At 43.4% G+C, this 27,981-nt stretch overlaps 1 protein-coding gene and 1 long non-coding RNA gene across 2 annotated transcripts; one reads left to right on the top strand and one right to left on the bottom strand.

Moving 5' to 3' along the window:
* The first annotated feature begins 81 nt into the window (after positions 1 to 81).
* Positions 82 to 18,858, top strand: LOC307021507 (protein phosphatase 1H-like). Its single transcript, XM_079653695.1, has 10 exons — positions 82 to 327; positions 4,617 to 4,806; positions 5,335 to 5,706; positions 7,204 to 7,316; positions 8,128 to 8,212; positions 8,737 to 8,855; positions 11,670 to 11,733; positions 12,824 to 12,931; positions 14,347 to 14,498; positions 14,710 to 18,858. The coding sequence occupies exons 1-10, from the start codon at positions 92 to 94 to the stop codon at positions 14,855 to 14,857; spliced, it is 1,587 nt and encodes a 528-aa protein (XP_079509821.1). The 5' UTR covers positions 82 to 91; the 3' UTR covers positions 14,858 to 18,858.
* LOC307021508 lies at positions 15,428 to 27,848 on the bottom strand. Its single transcript, XR_013803167.1, has 2 exons — positions 27,664 to 27,848; positions 15,428 to 15,552 (listed from the first exon to the last, which is right to left on the bottom strand). It is a non-coding gene; the product is annotated as an uncharacterized lncRNA (long non-coding RNA).
* Positions 27,849 to 27,981: the final 133 nt, after the last annotated feature.

Genomic DNA, 27,981 nt, shown 5'->3' on the forward strand with positions numbered 1-27,981 from the left:
GCCTGACGTCGAGCTGGGGGGGAATTCGGGTAAAGGAAGCCGCGGGGGCGCGCACCGGCCCACAGACCCCCCGCCGCGACGAGGAGGCAACATGCTCGGTCGGGTCAAGTGCGCGGTGGCCGGGTTCATGGGTGGCATCATGGCCGGGGGCGGCTCCGGGGGAGGGTGCAACCCTGGCTCCGAGCTGCCGATGAAATTCCCCTATATGAGACCCGAGTTCCTGGGACTGTCCCCGGATGAGATCGAGTGCTCCGCGGACCACACAGCTCGGCCCATCGTCATCCTGAGGGAAACGAGGAGATTACCGTGGGCCACCGGATACGCCGAGTAAGTAACCTGACAACAGCTGACCTCCTGTTGTATTGAAGCATCACAATGTAAAGCTCATTTGGAGGCCCAGGTGCTTGCAGGTGTCAAACCACAACAGTTGGTACCATTGATTTGCTCCTATACACTCAGACTAATGAAAAACACTGAGTGGGGGCAGCTCTGCACCTGCTGTGACTGACATCCACATTACTAACGTGGTTGTGGTTCCACACAGCATCCTTTTGCTCTTGTTTGTATCATATTGGAAATACATGAATTAGAAGTGGATGAAAGTATTAAGACAGCCCCATCTTGTTTGGATGACACACCCTCTATTGTCCCACCAGCATCTGGTTATAAGCCTACAATTCTTGTGATTGCATGTTATTGGGCTCTATAGTTAATCAAAAACATATTTGATATTTACTCCAGAGTTCTGACTTGTCTTAATGCACTTAAATGGCCTTAGTCAGCATCTGCATACTATGAATCGCTCTTCTAATCATGTCACATTATACACTGCACTTTAACATTTGCATAGGGAATCCTTCACATATCTCATAAAAAAAGGGGAGAGAAACCCAGTGTATTATTCTGTTAGAAAATGCATCGTACTCTTAATTTTGTTATTGGAACAATGGTGCAACAACACTCAAGTAGAGGACATGGGTGTATTACAATTGACTCCCAGTTTGCTCAACGTTTTATCTGCGCTTGGATGTTGATAGGAACCTCTGTTTGCTTAAAGGGTTTTGCTGCCACACTTGGCTGTCACAGTGTCACTTTGTTGAATTCAAACTAACCCTTATAGCAGTTGAACGACTAATTCCATGACCGGCATGTTTCTTTCTGTCTAAAAGAAACTTCACATCTACCATCTACTTCCCATCTACTGTGGGAAGTAAACTGACTGTAAAAGTTTGTAATAAAACCCTACTTCAAACCGTTCAAACTATTTTAATGGAATATTACTGAAAATGTTTGTTAATTGGGTCTTTTCTTACATCCTCCCTCTTTGTCTTTCTTTTTCCATCTTTAACACACACCCACACAGATACAGGCATGAGTAGTCTCTTTGGGACCGGTGTCGTTAATGAGTTCAGCTCGTACCGACATTTATCTGTGATTAAAGCCTCCTGTGTTGTCATTACAGCTGACATTTTGTCTCATAGCTATCCTACTCCCACTTTTCCTCATCGTTGTACTCTCTACTGTGTTCAACAATGAACAGCCAAAGAAACATCCGGAATCAATGAATCACACTGTCAAAGTTGTTAAGACAAAACCGTTGTTGCAGGGCTCATAATTTACTGTTCACTAAACACTTTCCTTTTCAGCGATTATCTTAGATAGCTAGGATGTCAAGTTTTAGACTTCCCCAATGTCCACTTGTTGAAGTTTACGGTCAGTCGGCAAAACGATACAGACCATATAAAGCATTTGGATGGTGGTGTTTTTTTTTTTTTTCATAAACAAAAGAGCACAAGTGTAAAAATGTTGACTAAAAATGTCATGATGTTAAGCTGACTAGCTTAACTAATAATAACTTAGCATTGCCTTTAAAGACCAATGAGTAGTTTTAAAAGCCCAATTCAATAGCGCATCCACTTTTAACTTGTGGCTCTTTTTCTGCTGTAACAACGTAACATTTCCCCTCTGTGGGACTAATAAAGGTATTCTGATTTTCTTTATTATTGACCTGAAACTGTTGGGGATTCTGACTTTCTGCCTGGGACATGCACAATATTATGTGTGTAACGATCAAATGGCTATTTACTGTACTCCAAACAGGGTTATTGTCTAATAATGAGTGAAGTAGAGCCATGAGTCAGTTAGAGAGTGAGTTTTCAGCTAACTCACGAAGATAACGTTAGCTTAATAGCTACAGCTGTATATTGTAGCATCGATTGCTATTTCAGTCAGCAAATGTAACATTTTTGGGCTTGAAATTAGTATGTGGTTTTCCACCTCTGTATAAAAATACTGACAAAATATTTGGACCAGGAAATGATTCAGCATTATCAGTAAACTGCACAGTGATGTTCCTCTCAGTCTTGTGAGAACTACAAATTGAAGGTGAAAACCATCCATTCATATGTTACATTCAATTTCTCACTTTTTTTTCCTTTGTATCTTCTTCTCTCCTATGTTCAGGTGGTAACATTAGTGCAATCCTGAATAAAACCCTCAAGACAAAGTACAACATTTTGACTTGTTTAAAGACTGTTTTAAGTATTTAACATGAAGCTATTGTTCCTTTGATGTTACAAGTTAAATGAAGGCAAAGCTACGAGCCATTGTGCTTTGCCAAATAATTATCCCATCCTTGGAGCCAATGTCTGGCCCAGAATCTGTTGCCGGGGGTAGAGAAACAAAAAGGGCATTAGACGTCTGACAAAAGATGGGGAAATTACGTTTTGTTCCTAATGGGAGGAAGGCTAATTGTTGTGAATAAAACTGGCAGGGAAATGAACTGACTGTCATTCTTCTTGCAAATTGTGAAAAGAGGACAAATTAGATGGAAGAGCATTTTCAAATGACACAAACGCACACACACAATGGCAACAGCTGCACCATACATGACAGAGTTACATAGAACCACCATTATTGATTGGTCCCTTTAAATGCATTGTCTCGGAGGATGAGGATTGTTTTTGCAAATAGTAATAGGATACAAAAGCTTTCTAGAAACATGTATGTTTCCATAAATAATAAGGTTAAACCAGCAGGACATGGTCACACACATATACATAGACCCGTGCATTACATTGCTGTTTGTTTTTGAAAGAGCAGATTTGATGAAGCAAAAAAACAACTTCCGGATTCAGAGGTCTTTAACTGCTGTCATTGTGTATGCAGTGGTAAAATATGATGATTGAAACCAGAGTGGCATAATCTTAGTGAATACCAGCCCTATGGATATGAGGGCTTTTACACTATCAATGGTGAATGACATATCGTAGCTATAGCAGCATGACTCAGTATGGGAACCTGTGCCATTGTTAGCAGATTGAAAAACACATTTGCTTTGTTGATCAGGTCCGACAATATTGCTGCTCACACTATAAAGGTCGTGTAGTTATTGGATTTTCAATGGAGTCCACCAAAGCAAACAAATTTAAACCAGGTTCAAATACAAAGGCTATTATTGATTTGGTCCCTCCCATCTAACCACTGCATAATCTACAGCGGAAATGGACAGCTCTACGATGCTTTCAAGATAATACATCCATCTCTCTCTCACTCTCTTTCACTCAGACAAAAAAAAACTTTGAGTGAATGTGTTTTTGCCTTTGTTACTAAAGCAAGTATAAAGCAGAACTTAATACTATGTTACGATGAAATATTGGAAGTATAAAATGCATAAATGCTTTTTACTTACATATTTATGAGATACTCATACACATCCTATCATTTCAAGCAAAAACGTGTCACTATCTCTCTTTGAGCCTCTCCCCTAATCTTTCTATCTTACCTCAAGCATTTGAAAACCAGACATTGATGTTGCCTTGCAGAAAACATCCACAGTCTGTGTCTAAAAATAGGCATGCCAATGTTTCAACTCACACACATTCACAACACCCTCCGGAGACGTCTGTCGACTTGCCAGTCTCACAGAGCCGCCTCCACAGTCTTTATTATTCACTATTTTTTGATAGCCCAATCGCTTTTGCTCTAATGAAAAACGCTTTGAAGTGTTATTTGAGTCATACTTTGAGGTGTTGGTTTGGGGGTATAAAACCAGTGATCTCATTAAAATAGCTATTTTACGTCCTGCTCATATGAATCATCAGTAGATTCTTTGACTGTGTATGACAAAAACAGACAATTGAAATAAGGCATCAATTCTATGCAAACCACACACTGGGTTTCATCTCTCCTTGGTTTCATCTCTCTCTGCAGTCTGTCTGGTTGAATACTTTAAAGATGAAACACAGACACAGCTTTGGGCATGTATGTATAGTCACACACACAAAACGACCACAAACCTCCTGTTTGATCTTTATCAGGAAAGCGAAGCGGACCATGCCAGCTGCCTCGTTGGGTGTTCAGATCGAAAGCTTTGAATAATTGTCGTGAACCTGCAGTGAGCCACAATAACCCCTGAAAGACTGCAGCACCGTTTCATCCAACAAAAAGCTTTCATTCAACCCGCTTGTTCCAGCCCACAGCTGCCAGACTCACAGATATGAGTTGCTTGTAGCTAATATTTTATCTTGATTGCCAAACGTTTGCTGCCAAATATGATTCTTACAGGATCTCTGACAAAAACTGAAAATGATGTTTTACTTTGACCCTTGTTTCAGGGTGATTAACGCTGGTAAGAGTGCACTGAATGAGGACCAGGCCTGCTGCGAGCTGGTCATAGCGAAAAGGAGGCCGATGAGCTACTGCCCCCCGTCCACGCCCACCAAGACCCCCACAGCCAAGAGACGCAACTCCCTGCCCAACGGGGAGGGCTTGGGGCTCCGCTCGGACCACGACAAGCTAGGAGAGGTAAGAACTAGAGCTGTCAACGTTTGTCAACTCCTTTAGTTACATAGTGACATCACTACCTAACACTTGCGCTTCTTTTACATTGTACGTGATAGGCTAAGGGGTGGGACATTTCTAATCACAACAGAGCCGGCCAGCTAATCTAAACCTCAAAGCACTTTCTGAACACTGAAGCAAAAGCTTAGACGCATCAATTACAAAGATGAACCGGAAATCGATCTTGTTTTGATTTTTTTTTTAAATACGTTTAGTCACTTATTTTTCCAAGGAGGTAAACTTTGACCAAGCTGTGTTTCCCATGTACTCCGAGCTTTTCTTTGGATCATCGTGACTCATGCTAAGGTCTGCCAGGTTGTTTGAGTCAACACCGTGGGAGAGATTTCGCTCTTGTTCCGGTCCCTCCTGAATTATACTGATTTTCCACTGAAAGCACTATTCCGACTTTTACTAACAGTCATTTTTTCCAATTATAGACGTTTAGGTCATCTCTTGGTTTGCTTTGTGACTGTATGCTGTTGCCACTTGCAGGACAGTGAAGGCCTGGTGTTCCACTACTGGGCGTTGTTCGATGGTCACGCGGGCTCTGGGGCAGCAGTGGTCGCCTCCCGCCTGATGCAGCACCACATCGCTTGCCAGCTCCAGGCCGTCATCGAGATCCTTCGCAACCTCTCTTCCCTGCCCCCGACTGTCCTGGGTGAGGAGCCCGACACCAACCCCTACCTCCAGGGAAACCCCCCGGGCCCTCACCGGTCCCTGACTCGGGCCGCTTCACTGCGCGGGGCCTCAGGTGCTCCCGGTTCCCCCTGCAACACCCCTCCTCCACCACGCTTCTACACGGAGAAGAAGATCCAGCATGAGAGCCTGGTGATAGGAGCCATAGAGAACGCCTTCAAAGAGATGGTGAGAGGAAGGAGCAGGAGTCTGTCATGCATCTTCACGTAACATTTTAGGACTTTTGTCAGCGGAATTTCAAGAAATGCACTGCACTGATTTTCTTCTGTCAGGGATCAGTTGCCTCACTTCTCAGATACTTGTCAAATCCCATTTAGGGCTGGATAATATGAAGACAATCTTTTTAAGAATGTAGTTATATGATTTATTAAAGAGGCAAGTTTTAGGGTGAAGGAAGAACATGTGGTTAGGTTAGGTTTAAGCAAGTATTTTAAGGATCATGGACAGTTGACTGATGAATTAAATTAGCAGAAATGTGTTTCTCTGTAACTCAAGGTAAATTGATAAGTGATTGAGTATGGTGATATCTACTTAAGATGCCCTTAGTGTTTTTTGGTGGTTAGCTGGATAAATGTACTTGTCAAGAGACATCTCGTCATACTATAATGTGTCAACCAGCATTAATTTCACTAGATCAAGATATCGTCAAGTGTAGCCTCTGTATTTACAATCTATCTGGAAATCTAGCCTCAGAGAGCTGGCTTATGAAATGATGGCTCCCGGCTACTCGCCTCTCAACCACACACACACACATTAGAATCGATGATGCTCACATCCGAAGGCAGCATCTAAATAAATCTCTTAAGTTATTTGCTTTTTAAATTTAACACATTTAGCTGAAATGTTTTATTACTGGAGAAACAGCCACAGGCCAATTTTCAATTACGAAACATATCCAAAACATTTATATTCATTCGGATATCAGCAGTGCATAAGGGAACATACTGTCCAGTTTTTCCTAGTTTCTTCCTTCACGGTTTCATTCAAATTGCTTTGTTTTGAGATATACTGCAGTATTACCACTAGATGGCAATGGCAAACAGCTCACAATGTCCAAGCTGGATCCTGCAGTACTCAGATTAAAAAGATGAGTGTGAAAGCTCCTCTCAGAACAACCACGCCACCCTTTATTATCTGAGGGGGGAAATAAGCTCTCTAACAATTGATTGGACATTTTCTGCTGGAGATTATAACTACAACAGTTAAAGCTGTGGTTGGAACCCCAAATAATTCATTTGATTATATCCCAGTCAGATAATAAAAGCTGAAATATGTAATAATAATTAAATGGGACGGGGAGAAAGCTCTTGTGCATGTTTTGTCAGTACAAAGCCTGACATCCTTAGGCAATAAACAAAGCCTTTCACATATCGCTGTATACATTATTCATTATTCACACGCTCACAGGGGTTCAGTTTAAACGATCAATAGTCTGCAACAATGCCTCCACATCTTTGTTTCCAAATAGTTGATCAGATTTTCTCAGTCTGGCTCACTTTCCGTGTCTAAATAATGATCTCCATCGATCTCTTTTGGCCTATAGTCAAATGTATGAATGTGAACGAATGGAGAGCACACGTACAGCTTCCTGTATGGTCTTTTGTTTCTCCTATTATCTTAAGTGTTGCTTCATTAAAGATGGATCACTGTCTCTCCGTTTCACAGGATGCCCAGATTGAGCGCGAGAAGCAGGTGTTCCACATCACCGGAGGCTGCACGGCTCTCACTGTGGTTTACCTGCTGGGAAAACTATACGTTGGGAATGCAGGTGACAGCAGGTGTGTATGCTGGTCTTCTGACCACACTGAGTCTGCATAGCAGGCGCAGTACAACCCAGGGACCCATGGCCGTATGATGTCAGTATTCTCGTGACTCCATCCACTGTCCTGTCCAAACCTCAGCAGGAAATTGGCTGACACAGGAGGGCTGTCAGCAGCCTTCCATGCTATGCAAATCTGCTCCATCTGCCCTCCGTCAGTTCACCTTTTGTACTTTCAGCCCCTCTATATGCACACATGCCACCAATCCATCCAAGGATAGCATTGTTTAATAACACACCCCATTGGTATTAACTTTAGTTTGATAAAAAAAACTCAGACACATTCATTTTTAACGTGAAACTGCATTATTTTGGAGGGCATCTCGGAGATAGCCACTTGTTAGAAACCGCAATTTCTTAGGACACGTAGAGGTTTCTGACATTCACAAGTAATAATAATACATTACATTTATAAAGCGTTTTTTTCCTAAAGTAAAGTTTTTCCTGATGTATTTTATGTGGTAGAAAAAAACGTGAAGATATTGTTAGTTTGTGTTAAACACAGACCTTGTTTCGGGCCACTAACCAAAACATGTTCAAAATAAATCGCTGACTTCAAGACGAGGGAACCAGAAGTGCTAATACTAATTAACCGGTTTTAGGACTCATCCGTGCACCACTATTTGGCTGCAAGTTAAAAAACATTAAATATGACAAAGTATTCTGTTATTTTCTTGACGTAGAGCCCCTGGCAGAAGATTATAATGATGGTGTGTTAAATTAAATCTCCTGCATCTACATTACTTCTCCAACCTTTTGTGTGTCTGCAGGGCGATCATTATCAGGAGCAACGAGATCATCCCCATGTCGACAGAGTTCACACCAGAGTCAGAACGACAGCGACTCCAGTTCCTGGTAAAAAAAAAACTAATTTGCATTTGATTTGAAAATAGAATACAAAGACTCCTGTCAGAAGGCCGTTTTATAGTCAGTGGCAGTAAGCAGGGGCACTAATGTCTCCTTTTGATTTCATGAATTAATCGGAAATACATTATTAGGACAAATTCAGTGGAGCCTGGCCAATACATCAGCCTGGCTGAAACTATCACCGACCTATCAGCATGCAGGTCTGCAAGAAACTCCAGCACAGAAATGCCAGCGGGAATCATGGGTAATTTACAAACCATGTCTCCTTTAGATTGTTTGGCCACCATCCCAAGCAATTACAACTCTCCTGCTCAGTTTAACTCATTAAAAACAAGTTAAGGAACAATTCTAGGTTATACAAGTCCTCTATTATCAGCCCAATCTAATGTCAGTCACCACAGCCTCGGCTTACATGTTTTCAGCCAAAGTCAGGTTTGAGAGGGAAGTGGCAGGTATAATGGGAATTGACTCTCATTAGAAGCTGCTTTAAAGACCCTCACTGTGTCCTCCAGGGCTTCATGCAGCCTCACCTGTTAGGAAACGAGTTCACACACCTGGAATTCCCCCGGAGAGTCCAGAGGAAGGAGGTGGGCAAGAGGATGCTCTACAGAGACTTCACCATGAACGGATGGTGAGTCTTACTCCACATTTTTATATTACCACTTCTTTAATTAAGCAGACAGATGGCAGACACCAGCATTAAATATGTGTGTAAATGACCTGTGTGTCACGCCTGTCCAATTATAGTGTAGAAGGAAAACTGCTAATGTTATGGGATGGCAAAATTCTCTCTCCACCCTCATTAAATGACATGCTAAAAACATGTGGCATTAAAAAATAAAAAAGGTATATAATATTAAAAAAGGGGTATTCCATCATATTTCCATATCAGCATCATTTTAATTTTGAAGGATTGTCACACTCACCCTGTGCAAACTGTTTGCACCATAATGTCTAATATGTCTTGAGATGTGGGCATTCACCAGAGCGAAGGTCTAACAACAAGGGGATAATATGAAGTTGCTCTACGGGAAGTGTGTGTTTGTTGAAGCTTGTCCCAAACCACAGACTTAACGCAAGGATAACTAACTAGGGCTACAAGATTTTGAAAAAATAATTTCGATTATATTAATGATATTGCAACTGAGATACCATGTGTGATATTGGAGGGAATGCAACATTATCGTTGAAAAATATCAGAAATTGATTGTGAACAAGGATTTGAACCAAACAAGGACTATGTAATTCACACTTGAATACCGTTAGGACAGGACCCCTCCACAGCTCCACAATACTTCATTCAATATTTTGTACCAAATATAACACACTGCGAATTGGATATTGCACTAGTCCATATTGCAATTTGAATTACATTTTTATAAAATAGGCAGCCCTATAACTTAGTCATTTAGATGTTTTGTTTGTGTCAACTACTTTAAAGAAGGTTTTACAATTGTATGAGTGGCAAAGCAATCGGTGACAAAAAAATCGGTCTTTGTCTGATCTTCCCAAAGCCCATAATGAAAAATGGGATCGGAAAGAGCCCTCTCGATCAAAACAATCTGAAAAAGATCTCAGCTGTACCTCTCTCCCCTCCATCACTGCTGCGGACTCTCTCCATACAGCAGCTAATGAGGGAGCAGCAGCCCGGTGTAATGATACAGCAGACTGTGTGTGTGTGTGTGTGTGTGTGTGTGTGTGTGTGTGTGTGTGTGTGTGTGTGTGTGTGTGTGTGTGTGTGTGTGTGTGTGTGTGTGTGTGTGTGTGTGTGTGTGTGTGTGTGTGTGTGTGTGTGTGTGTGTGTGTGTGTGTGTGTGTGTGTGTGTGTGTGTGTGTGTGTGTGTGTGTGTGTGTGTGTGTGTGTGTGTGTGTGTGTGTGTGTGTGTGTGTGTGTGTGTGTGTGTGTGTGTGTGTGTGTGTGTGTGTCTGGCATTCTGTGGGCAGCGCGGCCCCCTGCTGTGTGGCTGAGGCTTCAGTGGAAGCCAGTAATGATGTGCTGCTCTCACTCACTGGGCCACGTATAGCACTGTGTGTATCCTGATGTATATTTCACTGTAAGAACACACTCAGGAGCACAGTGTGCAGCCAGGGTGTGCCGACCTCTGCTGTGTTTTCTTTGGCACATCTCAGAGGGTCTGGGTGTATAGGTTGATCTTTTTCAATTTGTCTGGGTCTAAAATTAAGGCAGCTGGAGAGGCAATTTGAGAAAGCCAAATGAAAAGACTCTGCTTTGGCTGCTGTTCTTTGTTTACAGTAAAAGCTTCTTCTAATGTGCCTCAAAGCTTCAAGGCAGTATTCATAAGGAGCTCCGGGCCAATGATTTTTAGAGCCAAACTAAAATTCAAAAGACTCTGGTGTCCAACAAACGGTAAAACACAAAGATGCTTACATAAGGTTTCCCGTTGATCCTTAAACATTCTCATAAGAATCTGAAATGTTTTGCCCTTAAATGTGCTTTTTGGTGGATGCTTATTTATTGAAAAGTTAGTCTTAAATCCTCCCATTTAAGGAGCTGAGACCAGGGAATAATCGGGGAATTGCATAACTCTAATCTAATCTAATTTTTTGAAGAAGACAAGTGATGCGCACTAACAGATGGAGTAAACTCTGGTCAGACGTGAAGCCGTTTGAAGTTTCCGATGTTCTCCACTGACTGACGCTAAGTCTAATGCATCCTGTTTAGTACATCATCACCTATGAAGATGTTCAGTCTGACATCAAAGCAGTGCGTTTCCAGATCTTCTGCTTCCATTTGCGCACTTCTAATTTATTTTTGGTGTTGTTTGCTTGTGTACTCGAAGATCCCCTCCCCCTCACTTTCTCTTGCTAAATGTTTTAGCAGCGAAAACACTTATTGTTATCGCCCTCTGGAGAGGCAGCAATGAGACCCAGTCAAAGGCTAGCAGAAGGAGGGCAGATGTTTCCGGCCTACAGTGTGTTTACTAACAGGGGCTGAGCGAGAGCCAGCACAAATGGTGGGAAAAAAGGAAATGAATGTTTGTTTCGTGCTAAATGGAACATGAAACCTTAAAAATGTAAAAGGTTTAGAGCATTAAAGGGGTATTCCACCATATGTTCACATCTAGGTCCTTTAAATGATCTTAGCCTGTGCAAACTGTTTAATCAGTCGGACATGAATGTAACAAATAGGAAAAGACATAGTGATGTCATCATGGTTCTCAGTTTGATTTGGAGAAAACCAAAGTCTTAAAGATTTCTTAAAATGTGAGCATGGAAAGGGTGCCCATTTTGCTTTTTCTGGTCAGCAAAAGTCTAAAATCCCAAAGTTCCCTCCAGAGGGAATTTTTCGATCTTTGGGAGCTTGTCAAATTTGAACATAATTAAAAAAATATTTGAATCAATCTTTAATTAAATTAGCGGCAATCTTGTACTGACGGTAAGACAAAGAACATAATGTGATATAATTGTCTTTTCTCAAACACAGGGCCTACAAGACCATAGAGGAGGAAGATCTCAAGTTCCCACTGATTTATGGTGAAGGGAAAAAGGTAAGAGTCTGTCCGTCTAAGTTCTGTACATCTGCTCTCCAATTTTAGAACTGCAGAAATGAAAAGAAAAATCACATGCTCCAACATTGTTAATTTGACACACACACACACACACACACACACACACACACACACACACACACACACACACACACACACACACACACACACACACACACACACACACACACACACACACACACACACACACACACACACACACACACACACACACACACACACACACACACACACACACACACACACACACACACACACACACACACACACACACACACACACACACACACACACACACACACACACACACACACACACACACACACACACACACACACACAATGCCTGCCAGCCTCCCGGAGAGTGGTTGAACACTCGGTCTCTGATGTGCGAGTACCACACTGAGTCTGTGTCAACGTGCACTCTCACAAAAAGAGAGAGGAGACAGTCCATCTGTTCCACTCCAGTTGCTACATCTCACACACAGACACACAGACATTCGTACGGACACACACCACTGGGGAGACGACAGTCAGTTAATCCCCACTGGGATGAGATGAGAAGGAGACGAAAAAGAGAACACTACGAAACGCGAATTTTTTGTAGTTTGTATCATATTTTCGATCAATTTGGTTTCATCAAAGAGACGTAGCATGTGTGTTCATCAGAAAGGCAAACAGCATCCAACAACCTCACAGCGCCATGTTTTCTGAAGGAAAGCTGATGAATTTAAAGAACGGACTTAACAAATTTAAAGAGCGAACGAAAAGATTGGAAGACTGGGAAATAAATGTGGTAATTAACAAAGAATAGTAACATTTCTTTGAGTTTCAGCTACACCACCATTTATGGAGCAGTTTTCCTGATTCAGCAATCCCCAGCTCCTTCACCAACATATGGGGAATATTCTGACTGGGAGGAAACAGAGTAACACTGCCATGCTGTCACTGTCACTCAATATGGGAACATCCATATGTTCATTAATGACTGCCTGACAACCGCATTCTGACAGGATGAAAAGCAGAAACGTTTATTAGAAACCTGAAGTGAACCACTTTATGTCTTGCAGGCTCGAGTGCTGGCTACCATCGGTGTGACCCGCGGGCTCGGGGACCATGACCTCAAGGTTCATGACTCCAACATCTACATCAAACCCTTCATGTCCTGTTGTCCTGAGGTAAGAGACGTCAGTCAAAAGTGCTCTGAGAATGTCACTTTACGTCCGGTTAGATTCTAGTGTGGTCCTTATTTTTCACTACCAACAACAACAACAACACATGGACTGTAGCTACAGGGCCAGTTTGTTTACTTATTCCCTATAGTAGCCTGCCAGCTGTCAATAGCCGCTTTCACACCAAGTACTTTGCCGTACTTAGTGCCCCACACTAAGTACCAATCGTGTTCACACCGGAGTACTTTTCCCTGAGGGAAGATTACGCAAATGAGCCGCTGACGTCACTTCGTCTTCTTTGGGTTTACCGGCAGGCCGCAAACAACCTCACAGCGTATACTGCCACCCGAAGTTCCCGGAGTTGGGGACTGAGCCTTCCGAGCCAATCGCCAGAACGCCGACACCTCCTCATCTCCACCGCTCCCATATTTTTTTTTGTGTTGCCATAAATTATTCTCTCTCCGTTGGTGCGCGGGGCTAATGCTAATAATGCTAATGCCAGCAAATACAATGGCGGCTATAACAAATGTTTACGGGGCGTGGTTTGCAATTCGCCCAGCCAATAGAAATTGCTACATTTTTGGTACCACCTCTCAGCAGGCACTAAAAACGGGGGTAAAAGTTCCCGGCACAAAGTACTCTTTTTGGTGTGAACGCAACATAAGGGGTGCTAACGGAACTAAGCGGGAAAAGTACGGGGAAAAGTACTCCGGTGTGAACGCGCCTAATCACACGCCTTCTGTACACACCTCTGCAGCCAGCTGACATGAAGGATTAACTCATTTCGGGGAATAGTATTTCCTTTACTATTCACAAAACTTTTCTAACTCATTTCACTCAGACTGTGGTTGTTTCCTGTAGCGGGTATACTGTTACAGTCTTAATCATCCAACTTATGAACGCCTCTAATTAGTTGTAAATGTTTCTCTTACCTCCACTCACCCTGCCAGCCCCTTCCTGACCTTGTTTTGTCTAATTTATTCCCTATATAAAAAGATAAGTCGGTCACATGACCCACACAAAAGGAACTCTGCTGCACCAGAACTTCAGCTCACCTGTCTGCCGCCTTCAAAAGCTCTTTCATCTCCTGGTGTACTTGGTCTTATAGTGTTTTGCATTTCCCCTCCGAGAGCTCTACGCTTGATCTTTAATTCATTAAAAACCTGAGTTCATACCAGGTTCACTCAGAAGTCTGAACTCCCAGCACTATGTCTGCATCTCTTTTATTCTCTCTTCCAAACACGACCCTCACCCCTCTCACCAGAGTCTCTACAGAAACTTCTCCAGATGCTCTCAGATAATGAAGCCTGCGTTGAATTTATTATGATAGGGAATATGGATTGGGCAGTATAGAGTCTCTCACTCACTCGCTACATCAGTTTGAGGGTTTTACCATAACTCAATGTTCTGTGTGCGTGCAGGTTAAGGTGTACGACCTGGCGCAGTGTGAACACGGGGCCGATGATGTTCTGGTGATGGCAACCGACGGCCTCTGGGACGTCCTCTCCAACCAGGAAGTAGCCGAATCCGTCACCACATTCCTCGCCAACTGTGCCCCCGATGACCTCCACAGGTCTCAGTTTGCCATTTTATAAATTCTTCTTATTTTTTGACCTCTCTTTCTTGACAGGCTTTGTTGATTTCATTCTGTAAACCTTCATCAATTGTCAACTATTTGCGTCGTGTTATATTTGCTAGTATAAATAATTGTTTAAATCACAATTCAGTGTTAGGGCCCTCCAGTTTATGCTGTGGATTACAGCCTTTTGTTATTTTCTCTCCAGGTATACAATGGCAGCACAGGACCTGGTGATGCGAGCGCGGGGGGTGCTGAGGGACCGAGGCTGGAGGATCACCAACGAGCGCCTCGGCTCCGGGGACGACATTTCGGCCTTCATCATCCCGCTGATGTACGGCAACCATCAGCCATGAGGAGCCTCGCCGAGGGGCTCTTAAAGCAGCAGGGTGATTTGAACTGCCCTGTTCTGTTTCCTCAGTGCCGTTTGAACACTTATTTTATTCTTTGGAGGAAGGATATCCTAAAATCAGGATATTTATATGTGTTGGTGTTTCATATCTCTGTAGAAGATCATTGGTCGGGCACACAACTTGGCTACTCAGGTTCGCTCAAAAGTCTAAAATACAAGTGCACTTAGACACATTCTAATTTATTTGAGTCGACAAAAGTAACGCAGGAAACCTCGTGACTGCCACTGACCTTCTGCAGAGATGTGAAAGCCAAGAGGACGAACGCTCTTCCAAAGGGAAGAAAATACCTATTTGCTTTCTGTTCTTCTTACCTCTCGCAGTGCTGTACATGGCCCCTCTTCTTCCTTCTCTTTTAGTCCTCTTCTGTACAGTCAACTTATAAAGAAAAAGAAACCTCCTTGTCGCGACCATGGACCGAGCTGCAGGGTCAGCTACGTTTCTGTTTCGCCACAGTGTGGCTGAGAAGGATTCACACCTGATGAGCTGCTTCCAGATTGCTTTGCAGATCACGGGCAGTGATGGGATTTTTGCAAAGCGGCGTCGCTGTTTCCATCAGAGCGTTGGCAATCGTCCACAGAGGCAGGAAATCTTCGGTCACATTGGAAGTTGGTGGGGGGGGGGGCGGTGATGTCTCTAGCCTGTATGGATCAACAGTTTGACACAAGTCATTTTAAGGTTAGTTTTGAAAATGCAACAATGTTACTAAAAAAGCATGTCAGTTCATGAAATCTCCATACATCAACTCTTAAGAAAAATACTAATTTGCTGAGTGTAAGATGAGATCAGTGATACTGTACCACTCTGAAAGAAAGTGGTATCAGTGATCTCATCTAACTCGGCAAGAAAGCGCATAAGTTACTTTCCAGAATGTCAACCCATTCCATAACTCAGGGGATGGGCAATATGACCATTTATCACATTGCTTAGTAGAATACTCGATTCTGATTGGTCATTTCAGAGGTTCCACTTCACGTCGGGCTTCATGATCACCCGGTTGGGCATTTTTCTTTTTTCATTAATTATCCCTTACATAAAGATGTCTCATGTATATATTTGTATACCTCGTTTCAATAGGGTAGGCATATCTTTTATTTTCTTTAATTCAATTTAGAACTTATTTTAATTGTTGACTTAATACTTTATTTGTCAGTATTTCATTGGCAAAGCATTCTAAAAATAACAGGCTTTATTATTTTGTCATTACGAAACATTCAATGTTGTTATATTTATATTATTATCGCAATTTGGCCATATCGCCCAGCCCTACTGTACACTGACAAATGTGGAATTGATGGAAATCAAGGTTGTTTTGTGACATTGTTTTGTGTGAGAGTGACATTAGATAAGGACTTGTACATCAGTATGATTGCACTTTAGGCTGACCCACATCATTAACCAAGCAGCCGTGAAATATTCCCTGCAACAGGGAGGATTTAATTCATTCATAATTGATATCAAACACAATCAGAGTCAATGGGAAAAGAAGTTTGACAGAGGACAAAAACAAAGTTTTCTTTTGCTTTGACATGTTGCATGTTTATAAAGCTTTAGATGCTTGATACAGATCCCATTAGTCTTCAGAGGGACATGGGGGGGGGGGCGGGGGTGACGCAAGATTGGATGTAGGGATTTACTGTGACAGTGCATGCAGTGATATATTATAGGCCTGGGAATGAGAGCGACGGTGCAATGGTTTACACTGCTGTTTGTTTTTATACCGACTGAATTTGTATTTCTGTAATGTTAGTGATAATGTTTTTGGTTCGTAAATGTGCAAAGACCTTGCATATATTTGAAGGATGTTGTTTCTTTCAAGTTTTTGACGTCCGAGACATGTAGCATAAGAGCTTAGGGTATAAGTCAATGGGAAGGAAGGGAATTAAGGAAACTAAAATGCAAATAGACAGACAGAAAACCTCTTGTTGATTAGACTTGAGGAAAAAACAAATGAGGACCATGAAGAGTTCAGCTGTCTGGAAACAGTGCCACGTCCTCAAAAACTGATGTGCATGTGTATGTTTTCCTTCCCTACATTATTATTCTGCGTTCATACGAGCTACACTCCTCTTCCAGCCTCTCTGGGTTGAGATGTAGTTCAGGAGAAGTAGTCTGGAGGAAGAAGAAACTTCAGAGGATTGATATAAAGTGTTCATCATTTCTGAAAAGTTTCATTCCAGTCTGGGAACAATCGACTGCATAATATTAAAACAAACCGCATGTTTTTAAGTCCTTGACAGACAAAATCTTGAATTTTATGATTTATTTCCCCTCAATAGAGGATATTTAGAGTTTTGGAGTAGCACTGGTTTACTTACTAGTCTTGACAGTAAAGTGAGAATATGTCTCTTTTTTCATAAAACAGGGCATACGAGCGATTGACTGAATCCAAAAAAGTTAATTTGGAAGTTGAAAGAATGAGGAATTTAATATTTGGGATATTGGGCCCTATTTAAACAATCGAAAGCGCAAGTGCATTTAGAGCGTGTCAAACTCGTTGTGCTAGTTAAACAGCGCATAATCTCAGTGCAAAGTATGAAGCAAGGAGCTAATTGGGTGTTTTTAGTTTCTTAAGTTTCTTATTCAATCAAAAAGGTGTGTTTTGGCCTAAACATGAATAACACCAATCTCATATGCCCTTTAAATAGAGGTGAATATTGTACCATTAACCTAAGACTAACTTGATGTTTGTGCCATCGCTTCAAAATGGCAATGCGTCTGACTGCACCTTAGGTGGCCATTGGCAAAAAGATGGGCACAAGTACATTTGCAACTTCGATAATTGTCCCTGTGCGTGAAAAGACAACTGGGTTGTACTCACAGTAGCACTTAGCTATATGCTAATTTGCTGTTGGATAGGGCCCTTACACTTCCTTGTTTTTTCCAAGAATGTAAAATGAAATTCTACTTCACATGATATGTGCCAATGTGTAGCATGGGCTTCTTATCATTTTAGCTTGGACTTTTTTTCTAGTTGATAGTTATCGACATTCCTCTAAGCAGCTGTCATTTGTATTTGCTTTTTATAAGTGATATGGAGCATTTTTTCTCCTGTACATTCCATGAAAGAAATATTTTATTTAAAAAAAGCTGTTTGTAATACATCATGATTTTCTGTTGCATCTGTAATAACATGAAGCGATACATAGTCTAAAACAAATCTTGACCTCTAATTTATTGAATGTGTTTCTTCTTACTTCGTTTACTTTCGTTAAATCTTTGATGCTGCCACCTTATTGTTTTAGCACGTGTCCCAGTTCAACAGATGTGGTTTCAAACAACCAGATTGAATGTTTTGAACTGAAAACATGTTACGATAATGTCTTAATGTGGCATCAGAATATATGTGTTGAATGTTTATCCATATAGCAGTCATTAAGCCTTTTTCTCTTAGATGAATGTCAAATAATTTTATTTTTGTCATCCTGCTGTGCCACCCAACTGCTGCACATCAACTCAGGTTCAATTATCATGCGTAGTATAAGTGGAAAGGACGCACAGAGGGACTTTCTAAAGATGGGGAGTCCACCAGGGCGCATTATTGGTGCCACTACATTTGTGAATCCATTGATGAGTTAGCCCTTATTACTTTGTTCAGCCCTATTGAAGGTTTCCTGCTTTGAAGTTGCTGTACTGTGTAAAATAGTCACTGCTGTTGTTTCTTTCTTCCTTCATTAGACTATAAAAAGATTTGTAAAAGGAAATTTTGCAGGGCTGGAAGGTTTAATCTGTAGCAAAGACGATGTTTGAAGGTCAGTAAGGGATCATTTTAAGTGAACGTTGTGCTACCCTCAACATCGTTTGTGAATGTGAAATGTACATTTTGTAACAAAAAGATTACTTATGAAGTAAAAAAAAAATATTTTTAATGTTTCCTTTGTGCAAAAACAATGTTTACCTTCAGTGTTTCTTTTTCAAAAAATAAATAAATGTTAAAGAAAAATGTATGAAGTGTAGTTTGTGTCGTTGATTCAAGTTTTTTTTTTGTTTGCTGTCCAAATTAGTTTAGAAGACCAAATCAATCTGAAAGAGTGAGAAACAAAGATAAGTGCAGAAGAGCTAATCAATATTGTTGTTGTTTCTATTCACTGGGTTCTCATTGTGGAAAACAATGACAAATGGGGTCAACGGGCCTTCAAAAGACTGGGTAGACTTTGTGATTGACTGGCACATGGATTCATTAATGGAACTAGAGTGCTCACTGACAGAACATGGTCGATAATGCAGACTCTCTAAATGTACACAATAATATTGACGCAATCTTTAATGATGAGGTTAATCCGGGTAAAGCCATTATCCCAAATGGATTTCCTGGATCGCATCTAAATTAATCCCAGAAGAAAAACAAAGAGAAACATGAATGTCTCCGTTGGGTTGCATGGTACTAGTAATAACTAGTACAATTCAAATAATGTATTTTATTTGCTATAACCTGTGATAAGTTCCTTCTTCCAAAGCCATGTGCCTCTACAAATTAGTTAAGCTTATAAGTGACAGGACAATATTGATAATATACACAAAGTTAAAACCAAATTGCATAATTAGCTAAATGTCTATTTCTTTTATCTGTAAGTCTTCGAAATGATTGGATAACTTGTGACTTTCAAATATAGCATCATTTATTTTAGTAGGTGCAGCTGCCACTATGTACTTTGGCATGAAGTATGCATACTATTGTGACATACTACTTCATTCTAACATGGCCACTAGAGCTTTGACCCTGTTGCTCATAAATCTGCTGTGCAAAGGATGTTGGGTCAGATCCTAACTTCCTGTACTCTTCCCTCTAACATATTTAAAACAGTCTAGTAATTTTCATTCAGTGCTTGGATTCCATAAATTGTTATACTAGTGACTATTTTTAAAATGCCATTTTCTTAATGCCTTTCATTTTTGTGAAGCACTTTGAATTGCCTTGTGTTGAAAGGTGCTATATAAATAAACTTGCCTTGCCGGCCAAATCAAAAATAAAAGAGTTTAAAAGCATATTTTCTTGCACATTATGACTCGAGCTATATTTAATGTATTCTTATGGAACTGTGAAAAACTTAATTTCCCCAAGGGATAATTAAGTAATCAGATTGATGATACATTCCAAAAGAAAACTGGATTTAAAAAAAAACTAATACCACTTCCTTTGACTTTTGGAAACACTGAATTGAGTTGGATAATATATTCTTCTTCTCTTTTATTAAGTTGGACAAAAAGATCAAACCCACATGATGCATACCATAAAAATCACTTTATTTGAACATTTTAACATGCATGTCAATCCACACTTATTTAAGCATAGCTTTCATTATCCAAGTTCACACGTTCTGTGGCACAGTTTCACATGAGACGTGATCATTAAGAAGGTATACAAGTCTCTCTTCAGTTTATTCTGTTTACAAAACAACACATTGGTCCAAGTGATTCGCGTTGATCCGGTTCTCTGTCGTTAGTCACCAGCGCCAGCAAGGCAGTAGATTGCGCAGTCATCTCCACAAGGGGTAATATAACAACCCGACCAACAGCACAAACTACTACCTCAACCAGCGCATGGCCCCCGGTGCTCTTTGCCTCCTCTTTTGTCCTCTTCACTCCACTTTCAGACAGTGTCGCTGTGCGTAAAAGCGCACGGGGGAAAAAATGGCGTGCGTGCAGAAACGTGGCCGCAATAAACCGAGACAAAAACCCCACCCAAGGAAAGAAAAAAAACACCTTTTGTACCTTTCCCTCATTTCCTCCACCCGCTGCTCTCCTGAGATGACCTCCATGAAAATGACATATGGCGGGGCTCTCCGTGGATTTCCTGGGCGGCACATGCACGGCTTAAAACACCACAAAAAAGATTGTGACGTTATCAATGTTCAAATGTGGACATTAAAATACGTCCACATACTGTAAATGAGCCAAACGATGACTAAAATGCACGATCGGTAGGAAACAATCAGCATTCCAGACATCCATATATTATATTACACGTGTAAAGCACCATAAACAAAACGTTTGTTAAGTATCAGAACGCAAACATGATTTTTATAGCATTGTCGGCAGAATTAAGACACGGTATAAGAAGTATATTACCAATAAGTCACTAATAAAACTGCATTCTGTATAAATATTACCGGGAACGTGTTGAAATCGAGAAAATAAAAAAAAAATCCACCTCGGCTCCAGCCCCTCGCCTTGCAGCTGAACTGCAGCAGACTGTTTTATAATCTATTGTTGTCTGTTTCCGTCTCTGCGTCCTTAGAAGGAAGTTGTCCCGGTGTCAAACCAGCTCGGTTCAAAAGACCAACAAATGTACGAGTCCACATCGTAGGGAGACACGTTTTTTTTTGTCTTTTCTCCCCGTAAATGCCGCATGTCAGGTAGGTGTGGAAAATGAGTAGATTTTGGAGGAGCAGCGTGGATAAAATTCGCGGGGAACGTCAGGATGCGTGTGGGCACGAGCGGAGATCAGAGGAAACGAAGAGGTCTCACTCTGACGGATTTTTCAAAAAACAGCAGACGGGAGAAACCGTCAAAGTGCACCATAGGCTGGTTGCATTCAAAACAGCAACTAGGTTTCTTGACAGGCAGGTTAAGGGAGTAAGTAATCAGGATACTGACTTTAACCCATCTTCAAAACACTGACCAACACTCACCTTTTTAGACGTGCTTTTAATGTGTGGTTATGCCGTGTCCTTGTGATATTTATGGTTTTATTGCTAGATTTTAATTAGACTACCCCTGCCCAAAGCGTCTTTGAGTACCTGATAGAGCGCTTGATAAATAAAATGTTTTATGATTATACAAAAAGGTGACGGTAATCTCTTACAGTTGCATACAAAAAAAAACTGGTACGTTTTTTAAAGGTGGGGATAAAAAAAAAAATTGGATAACAATGTTACAATGCATTTTAAAGTAAAGGAATATATATTTGTTTTGGCCTGACATTCAGGTTCTATTTCGTCCCTACTGACCGCCAGAGGCGGTGCTTTAAGCACTGGATATGTCCATCGCGCGCATGCGCAGCTCGAGTACCAATAACAACAAAGTCACCTGTGACCCACGTGACACCGGCTATATCAGCCGGTGTCGTCAGAGGATCTGTTCCTTTCATCTTCTCGCTGTGCAATCATTAACATTTGAGTCCCAGCTTTGGCTGCGTCCCTCATTCAATTTAGTATGGAAAGCCCAGAGTGTATTTAACTCAGCCGGTGAGGGCAGTGCTCCCGCTCCCGATAACATAGGGTTTGATTGCAGTAGCGCTTTATCGTTGTATTACTGCTCCTAGTACTAGACTCCTAGCACTAGGATGATATGTAGAGAACATCTTCACTGCGGGTGCTGTGTGCTCTGCATGTGCGGTTACTACTGTAACCATGGCCTACGGTTCTATGCGGGCTGTTCTCTTCCTTAGAAGCTAATTATCTGGTCTTAACATTGTGTTCTGACTTGGTTGCTTGATTGTTAGCATCAGCCACTTGGCTAACACCTTGCATGTACTGTTAAGCTTCATTATTTAATCCAGCCGGTGAGGGCAGTGCTCTCGCTCTCGCTCCCGGTAAACGCATGGTATGGTTGCAGTAGCGCTATATCGTTATATTTACTGCTCCTAGTACTAAACTCCTAGCACTAGGACAATATGCAGAGAACAATCTTCACTGTGTGTGCATTGTGCTCTGCATTTGTGGCCATTAAAGAGGATTTAATCCTCCCAATATTATATTATCTAGTGTGCAGCCACAGTCACAGTTACTATTGTAACTACTGTTCCAAGCCGCGTAAGTACTGGCCATAGTCAATACCCTAACTACGGCTTTAGGTGGTGTAAGTACTGGCCATAGTTACTACTGTAACTAAGGTTCTAAGCCGTAAGTACTGGCCATAGTTACTACTGTAACTACGGTTCCAAGCCGTGTAAGTACTGGCAATAGTCAATACCGTAGCTACGGCTCTATGCTGTGTAAGTACTGGCCATAGTTACTACTGTAACTACGGTTCTAAGCCGCAAGTACTGGCCATAGTTACTACTGTAACTACGGTTCCAAGCCGTGTAAGTACTGGCCATAGTCAATACCGTAGCTACGGCTCTATGCTGTGAAGTACTGGCCATAGTTACTACTGTAACTACGGTTCTAAGACATGTAAGTACTGACCATAGTTACTACTGTAACTACGGTTCCAAGCCGTGCAAGTACTGGCCAGATTTACTACTCTAACTACGGCTCTATGCTGTGTAAGTACTGGCCATAGTTACTACTGTAACTACGGTTCTTAGCCATGTAAGTACTGACCATAGTTACTACTGTAACTACGGTTCCAAGCCGTGCAAGTACTGGCCAGAGTTACTACTGTAACTACGGCTCTATGCTGTGTAAGTTCTGGCCATAGTTACTACTGTAACTACGGTTCTAGGCCGTGTAAGTACTGGCCATAGTTACTACTGTAACTACGGTTATATGCCGTGTGAGCACTGGCCATGGTTACTGCTGTAACTACGGCCCAGTGCTGTTCTCTTCTTTGGAAGCTAGTTATCTGGTCTTAAACATGTGTTATTTGACTTGATCTCGCTTGATCGTTAGCAGCAGCCACTCGGCTAACGTCTTGCGTGTACTGTTAAGCTTCTTTATTTTACCCAGCTAGGTGAAGGCAGTGCTCTCGCTCTCGCTCCCTCTGCCGGTAATGCGGATGTAGCTACATCCCTTTTTCTGTTCGGCGAGTAGCAGCACCGCTCTACTCTTCCCTTTCAGCAGGTAGCTGGTGAAGGCTGTGTTCCCGCACCCGCTCCCGGTTACGCTGCATCTGGCATTCGTCTCTAACTCAACCAGTGAAGGCAGTGTTCTCGCCCCCGCTCCTGGTAGACGCTGAACTGCCTCGTTTTTCCGTTAAGCAGGTAGCCGGTGAAGGCTGTGTTCCCGCACCCGCTCCCGGTTATGCTGCATCTGGCGTTCGTCTCTAACTCAACCAGTGAAGGCAGTTCTCGCCGCCGCTCCTGGTAGACGCGGAACTGCCTTGTTTTTCCGTTAAGCAGGTAGCCGGTGAAGGCTGTGTTCCCACACCCGCTCCCGGTTAGGCTGCATCTGGCATTCGTCTCTAACTCGACCAGTGAAGGTAGTGTTCTCGCCCCCGCTCCTGGTAGACGCGGAACTGCCCTGTTTTTCCGTTAAGCAGGTAGCCAGTGAAGGCTGTGTTCCCGCACCCGCTCCCGGTTATGCTGCATCTGGCATTTGTCTCTAACTCAACCGGTGTTTATTAATCCAGCCAGGTGAAGGCAGTGCTCTCGCTCCCGCTCCCTCTGCCGGTAACGTGGGTGTAATTACATCCCTCTTTCTGTTCGGCGAGTAGCAGCAACGCTCTACTCTTTCCATTAAGCAGGTAGCTGGTGAAGGCTGTACACCCGCTCTTGAGCCCGAGGACGGCCACGACCGCTGCCCCTCCTGCCTCGGCCGCCTCTGGCGGTCAGTGGGGACGAAATTCGAGCATCTGAGGGAGGTTCTCACGGTAAAAGCCTGCATGAGCTGTAGCTGCATGCCTCGGGCGCTCAGAGCGGCTAGAATAACTGAAGTGGAACGTCTGGCAGCAGCCAACAGACACCTCTCCTTGTCACATCCTCCTCCATATCAATTCGGCCGTTCCCGGCGACTTGAGGGAGCGATGGCTATGGGTACTCCCTCCAATACAAGGACTAGAAACAGGCTGTCCTCTAAAGTGGATCGGCTAGCTGCCGGTAGGGGCATGATGAAGTCGCCTCTTGGCCCTTCAGCCTGGGTCCGGTGTAGGGGCTGCTAGCGGGCCGCCTGCCCCCCCCTTCGGATGACGCCCCTCCTTCGGCTGACGCACCTCCTTCGGTTGACACACCTCTGTATGAGGACGCATTGTCGCTGGTACAGACTCGTCGCCAGGTTTGGCGAGCTGTTTGGGTCAGCTGCCCTGGAGGCACTGGAGTGTGCTGCCCAAGCTAGGCAGACCAGGCAGCAGCTCTCGGTTCTTCGCAGACCTGTGTCCACTCCCAGCAGGCCCAAAGGCCGCTCTAGCAGCCGCACTCAGCCGCCGGATTACAGGGGTGGTCTGCAGAGGTCTTAGCGGGCCACTCAACTGCCTCCAAATGACTTTCGTGCCCCAGGTCGCCGCCTTCCAGGCGGCCTCGTGCCCCAGAGCCTTACCGGCGCCCCCCAAGGGGCTCCAGGGGCCGGGGGCTGGGTTCTGAAATCCCGGGGGCGGTCGTCGGCTGCTTTCCCAGCAGCAGCTCAGTTACTGGGCGGTCTGTACTTCCAGCCCTTGGGTGGTTTTCACCTTAATCCAGGGGTACGGACCGCAGCTCCGGCCCCTAGCCTTTGGCTGGGTCTAATTGACAGTCGTCAGAGATCCGGCAGGGGCCTAGCTCTGGCCCAAGATTTGTCCGTCCTTCTGTCCAAGGACGCAATCGAGCCGGTAAGACCCTCTGCTTAGCCCAGGGGGTTCTACTCGGGGTACTTTCTTGTGAGCAAGAAAGTCGGCGGATTTCGCCCGATCTTGGACCTCAGAGGAATCAACAGATTCTTGAAGGTGCTGCCATTCTATATGCTGACCACTGCACATGCACAGGTGGAGTGGTACTCAACCGTGGACTTGAGGGATGCCTACTTCCACGTGGGCCGGGCAAGATGGTGCCTTATATTCAGTTCCTCCGGCCCTTGGGCAGACTGGCGGCTGCCTCGGCTGCTGGGCCCTTAGGCCCGCTGTCGTTGCGCCCCATGCAAATGTGGCTAAACAGCCTTCACTGAAACGCCAAGTGGCACAGGCACAGATAAGTCAGGGTGTCGCAGCATTGCCTCCACTCTCAGTCACGCTGGAGGGGCAGGGCCCATCTCCTGATGGGCGTGCCCATGGGCGCCATCTCATCCCGCCAGGAGACCATCACCTTAGGTGCATGTCTCTCAGGGTGGGGTGCAGTGCGGCAGGGCAGGACTGTTTAGGGTCAGCGGTCTGCCCTGGAGGGTGCACACCAGGTCAACGTGCTAGAGCTTCGGGCTGTGCAGCTTGCACTCACGCACTTTCTACCCCAACTGGGGAGCAAGAATGTGCGTGTTCCTTGGGGACAGCATGTACGTTGTTGCTTAGACAACAGTCCCTTCTAGATAGTGGACGTTCTCACTCCACTCTGAATTTATGTGGCGGCCATTTCTGCCTGACATGTTCGGGTCGACGGCGCCACGGTGGGGTGCCACAGGTCGGTGTCCCTCTTTATGAGAGGGGCTTTACGGCAGCGTCCCCCTAGCACCCCGAGGGCTCCGGCTTGGGACCTGCCACTGCTGCCGGATGCCCTATCATCTCCTCCCTTCGAGCCCCTGGCCCAGGTGGGGCTTAGGTGGCTGCCCACGAAGGCAGCATTTCTGCTTGCCATAACCTCAGGGAAGCCAGTCGGGGAGTTGCATGTCCTCTCCATAAATGATACATGCCCGAGGTGGGATTCTCAAGCGTTGCCCTTTGGGCAAATGTGGCATTCCTGCCCGGGGTCCTTCCACAAATCCACTTCAATCAGCCTGCCCAGCTGGCACGCTCGACATTCAGGAGTACGGCACGTCAAAGTTGCTGTGCCCTGGGGGTACCCAAAGGGCGTATATCAAGGCTACTGCCTGTATACGGCAGTGGGAGCAACTCTTGATTTTGCCCTGGCGGCACTAAAGGAGGTTACGCCCTCTAACCAGTGGCTGCCCCACTGGGTTGTCGATACCATCTCACAGGCTTACGGGGCCAGTGGCCGCCCCCCTGCCATCGGGCTGAGATGCCACTCTACAAGGAGCATCTCAACATCTTGGGCTGCCCTGAGGGTGGTGCCCCTGGAGACCATCTGTGCCGCGGCGTCGTGGGCGTCTTCTGGCACATTCTCCAGTTGTCATCAGGTCAATGTCGCCACTCCCCATTCTTTGGGCATGGTCCTTTTGCTGAGCTCCGCTGCTTCCAGTGGTGAGCAAGGGCTTGGATTCTTCATGACATTGTTGGTATAAGTCATCCAGTGCTTAAAGCACCGCCTCTGGCGGTCAGTAGGGACGAAATAGAACGATAGTTACGGCTGTAACTACACTGCACTGAACACATTGTGACTTGACACGGTAAGCACAGGTGTGAATAATTGAACTAACGATGCTCACTGTCACTCACTGGAGGACTCCAACAGAGCCATCGTTAGGGTGATCAGTAACACCTGTGCTTTCCTACAGTCCTTACTGTGTGCTGTGTTTGTGACAAAGGGCAAGATGAGAAAGAGTCAGTGTACTGTAAATGCACGTCTAATTAAAATCAGAACAATCCAAAAGGTATTGGTAATTCTGAGCAGTTTTAACATATATTTGCAATTTCACTTAAAAGATCTTGCAAACAAATATATAAAGGTTTGAAATATGTATTAGGTTTTCTTTATTATAAATTGTGTCTTTTAATTTATTTTATATATATATATTTGTTTTATTTTTTCTAAAAACAATATATTCTTTAAATCTTTTATATTTATCTGTGGAGTGAAAATATTTCTTAAAAAAATGTGTTTTAAAATACATATTTGTGTATTTATTTTCCTTTTTAATATATATATATATATATATATTTAAAAAATGTATTCATTTATTTTCTCTAAAACATTAATTTAATATATTAAATGCAGTGTTCTATGTAATAATGTAATATATTTACTAAATGCATTTATTACGGAATAGATCTTTGTTATAAATTCATATAATATAATACAATTTAAAATAGCATTTGGGTTTTGGTTAATGAAATCTTTCACTGTACTTGGTTACCGTTTTGTCCTCGGGAGTGAACCTCTATCCTGCACACACGCGCTCCCCTCTCCGCCCTCCTATTGGTCTGGAGGAAGCGCCCCTGCTCCGGGGAACCTCCCAGCTGAGAGCGGGCAGAGAACCCGTCAGAACCAGAACCCGGAGAGAACACCGTGTTCCTCCGCACAGATCCGCCTGTAGCTGCTGCACACACTGGGGAAGAGGGTGAAGGGCTTACTCTTTAATTACTAACATGAAAATCAACAACTGAGACATGATCCAGAGCAGAGGGCTGAAAGAAGCTAAAATGTCAAAAGAGAAATGATGTAAGCAAGTGTA

This window comes from Notothenia rossii, assembly GCF_949606895.1.
Source record: "Notothenia rossii genome assembly, chromosome: 10".
Classification (NCBI taxonomy): Eukaryota; Metazoa; Chordata; class Actinopteri; order Perciformes; family Nototheniidae; genus Notothenia; species Notothenia rossii.

Bases quoted from the DNA above. Each gene is read 5' to 3' on its own strand.
- LOC307021507 (XM_079653695.1), top strand. From the start codon at position 92: ATGCTCGGTCGGGTCAAGTGCGCGGTGGCCGGGTTCATGGGTGGCATC. The intron at 328-4,616 runs GTAAGTAACCTG...CCCTTGTTTCAG, and splicing joins TGGGCCACCGGATACGCCGA to GGTGATTAACGCTGGTAAGA. The intron at 11,734-12,823 runs GTAAGAGTCTGT...TATGTCTTGCAG, and splicing joins TTTATGGTGAAGGGAAAAAG to GCTCGAGTGCTGGCTACCAT.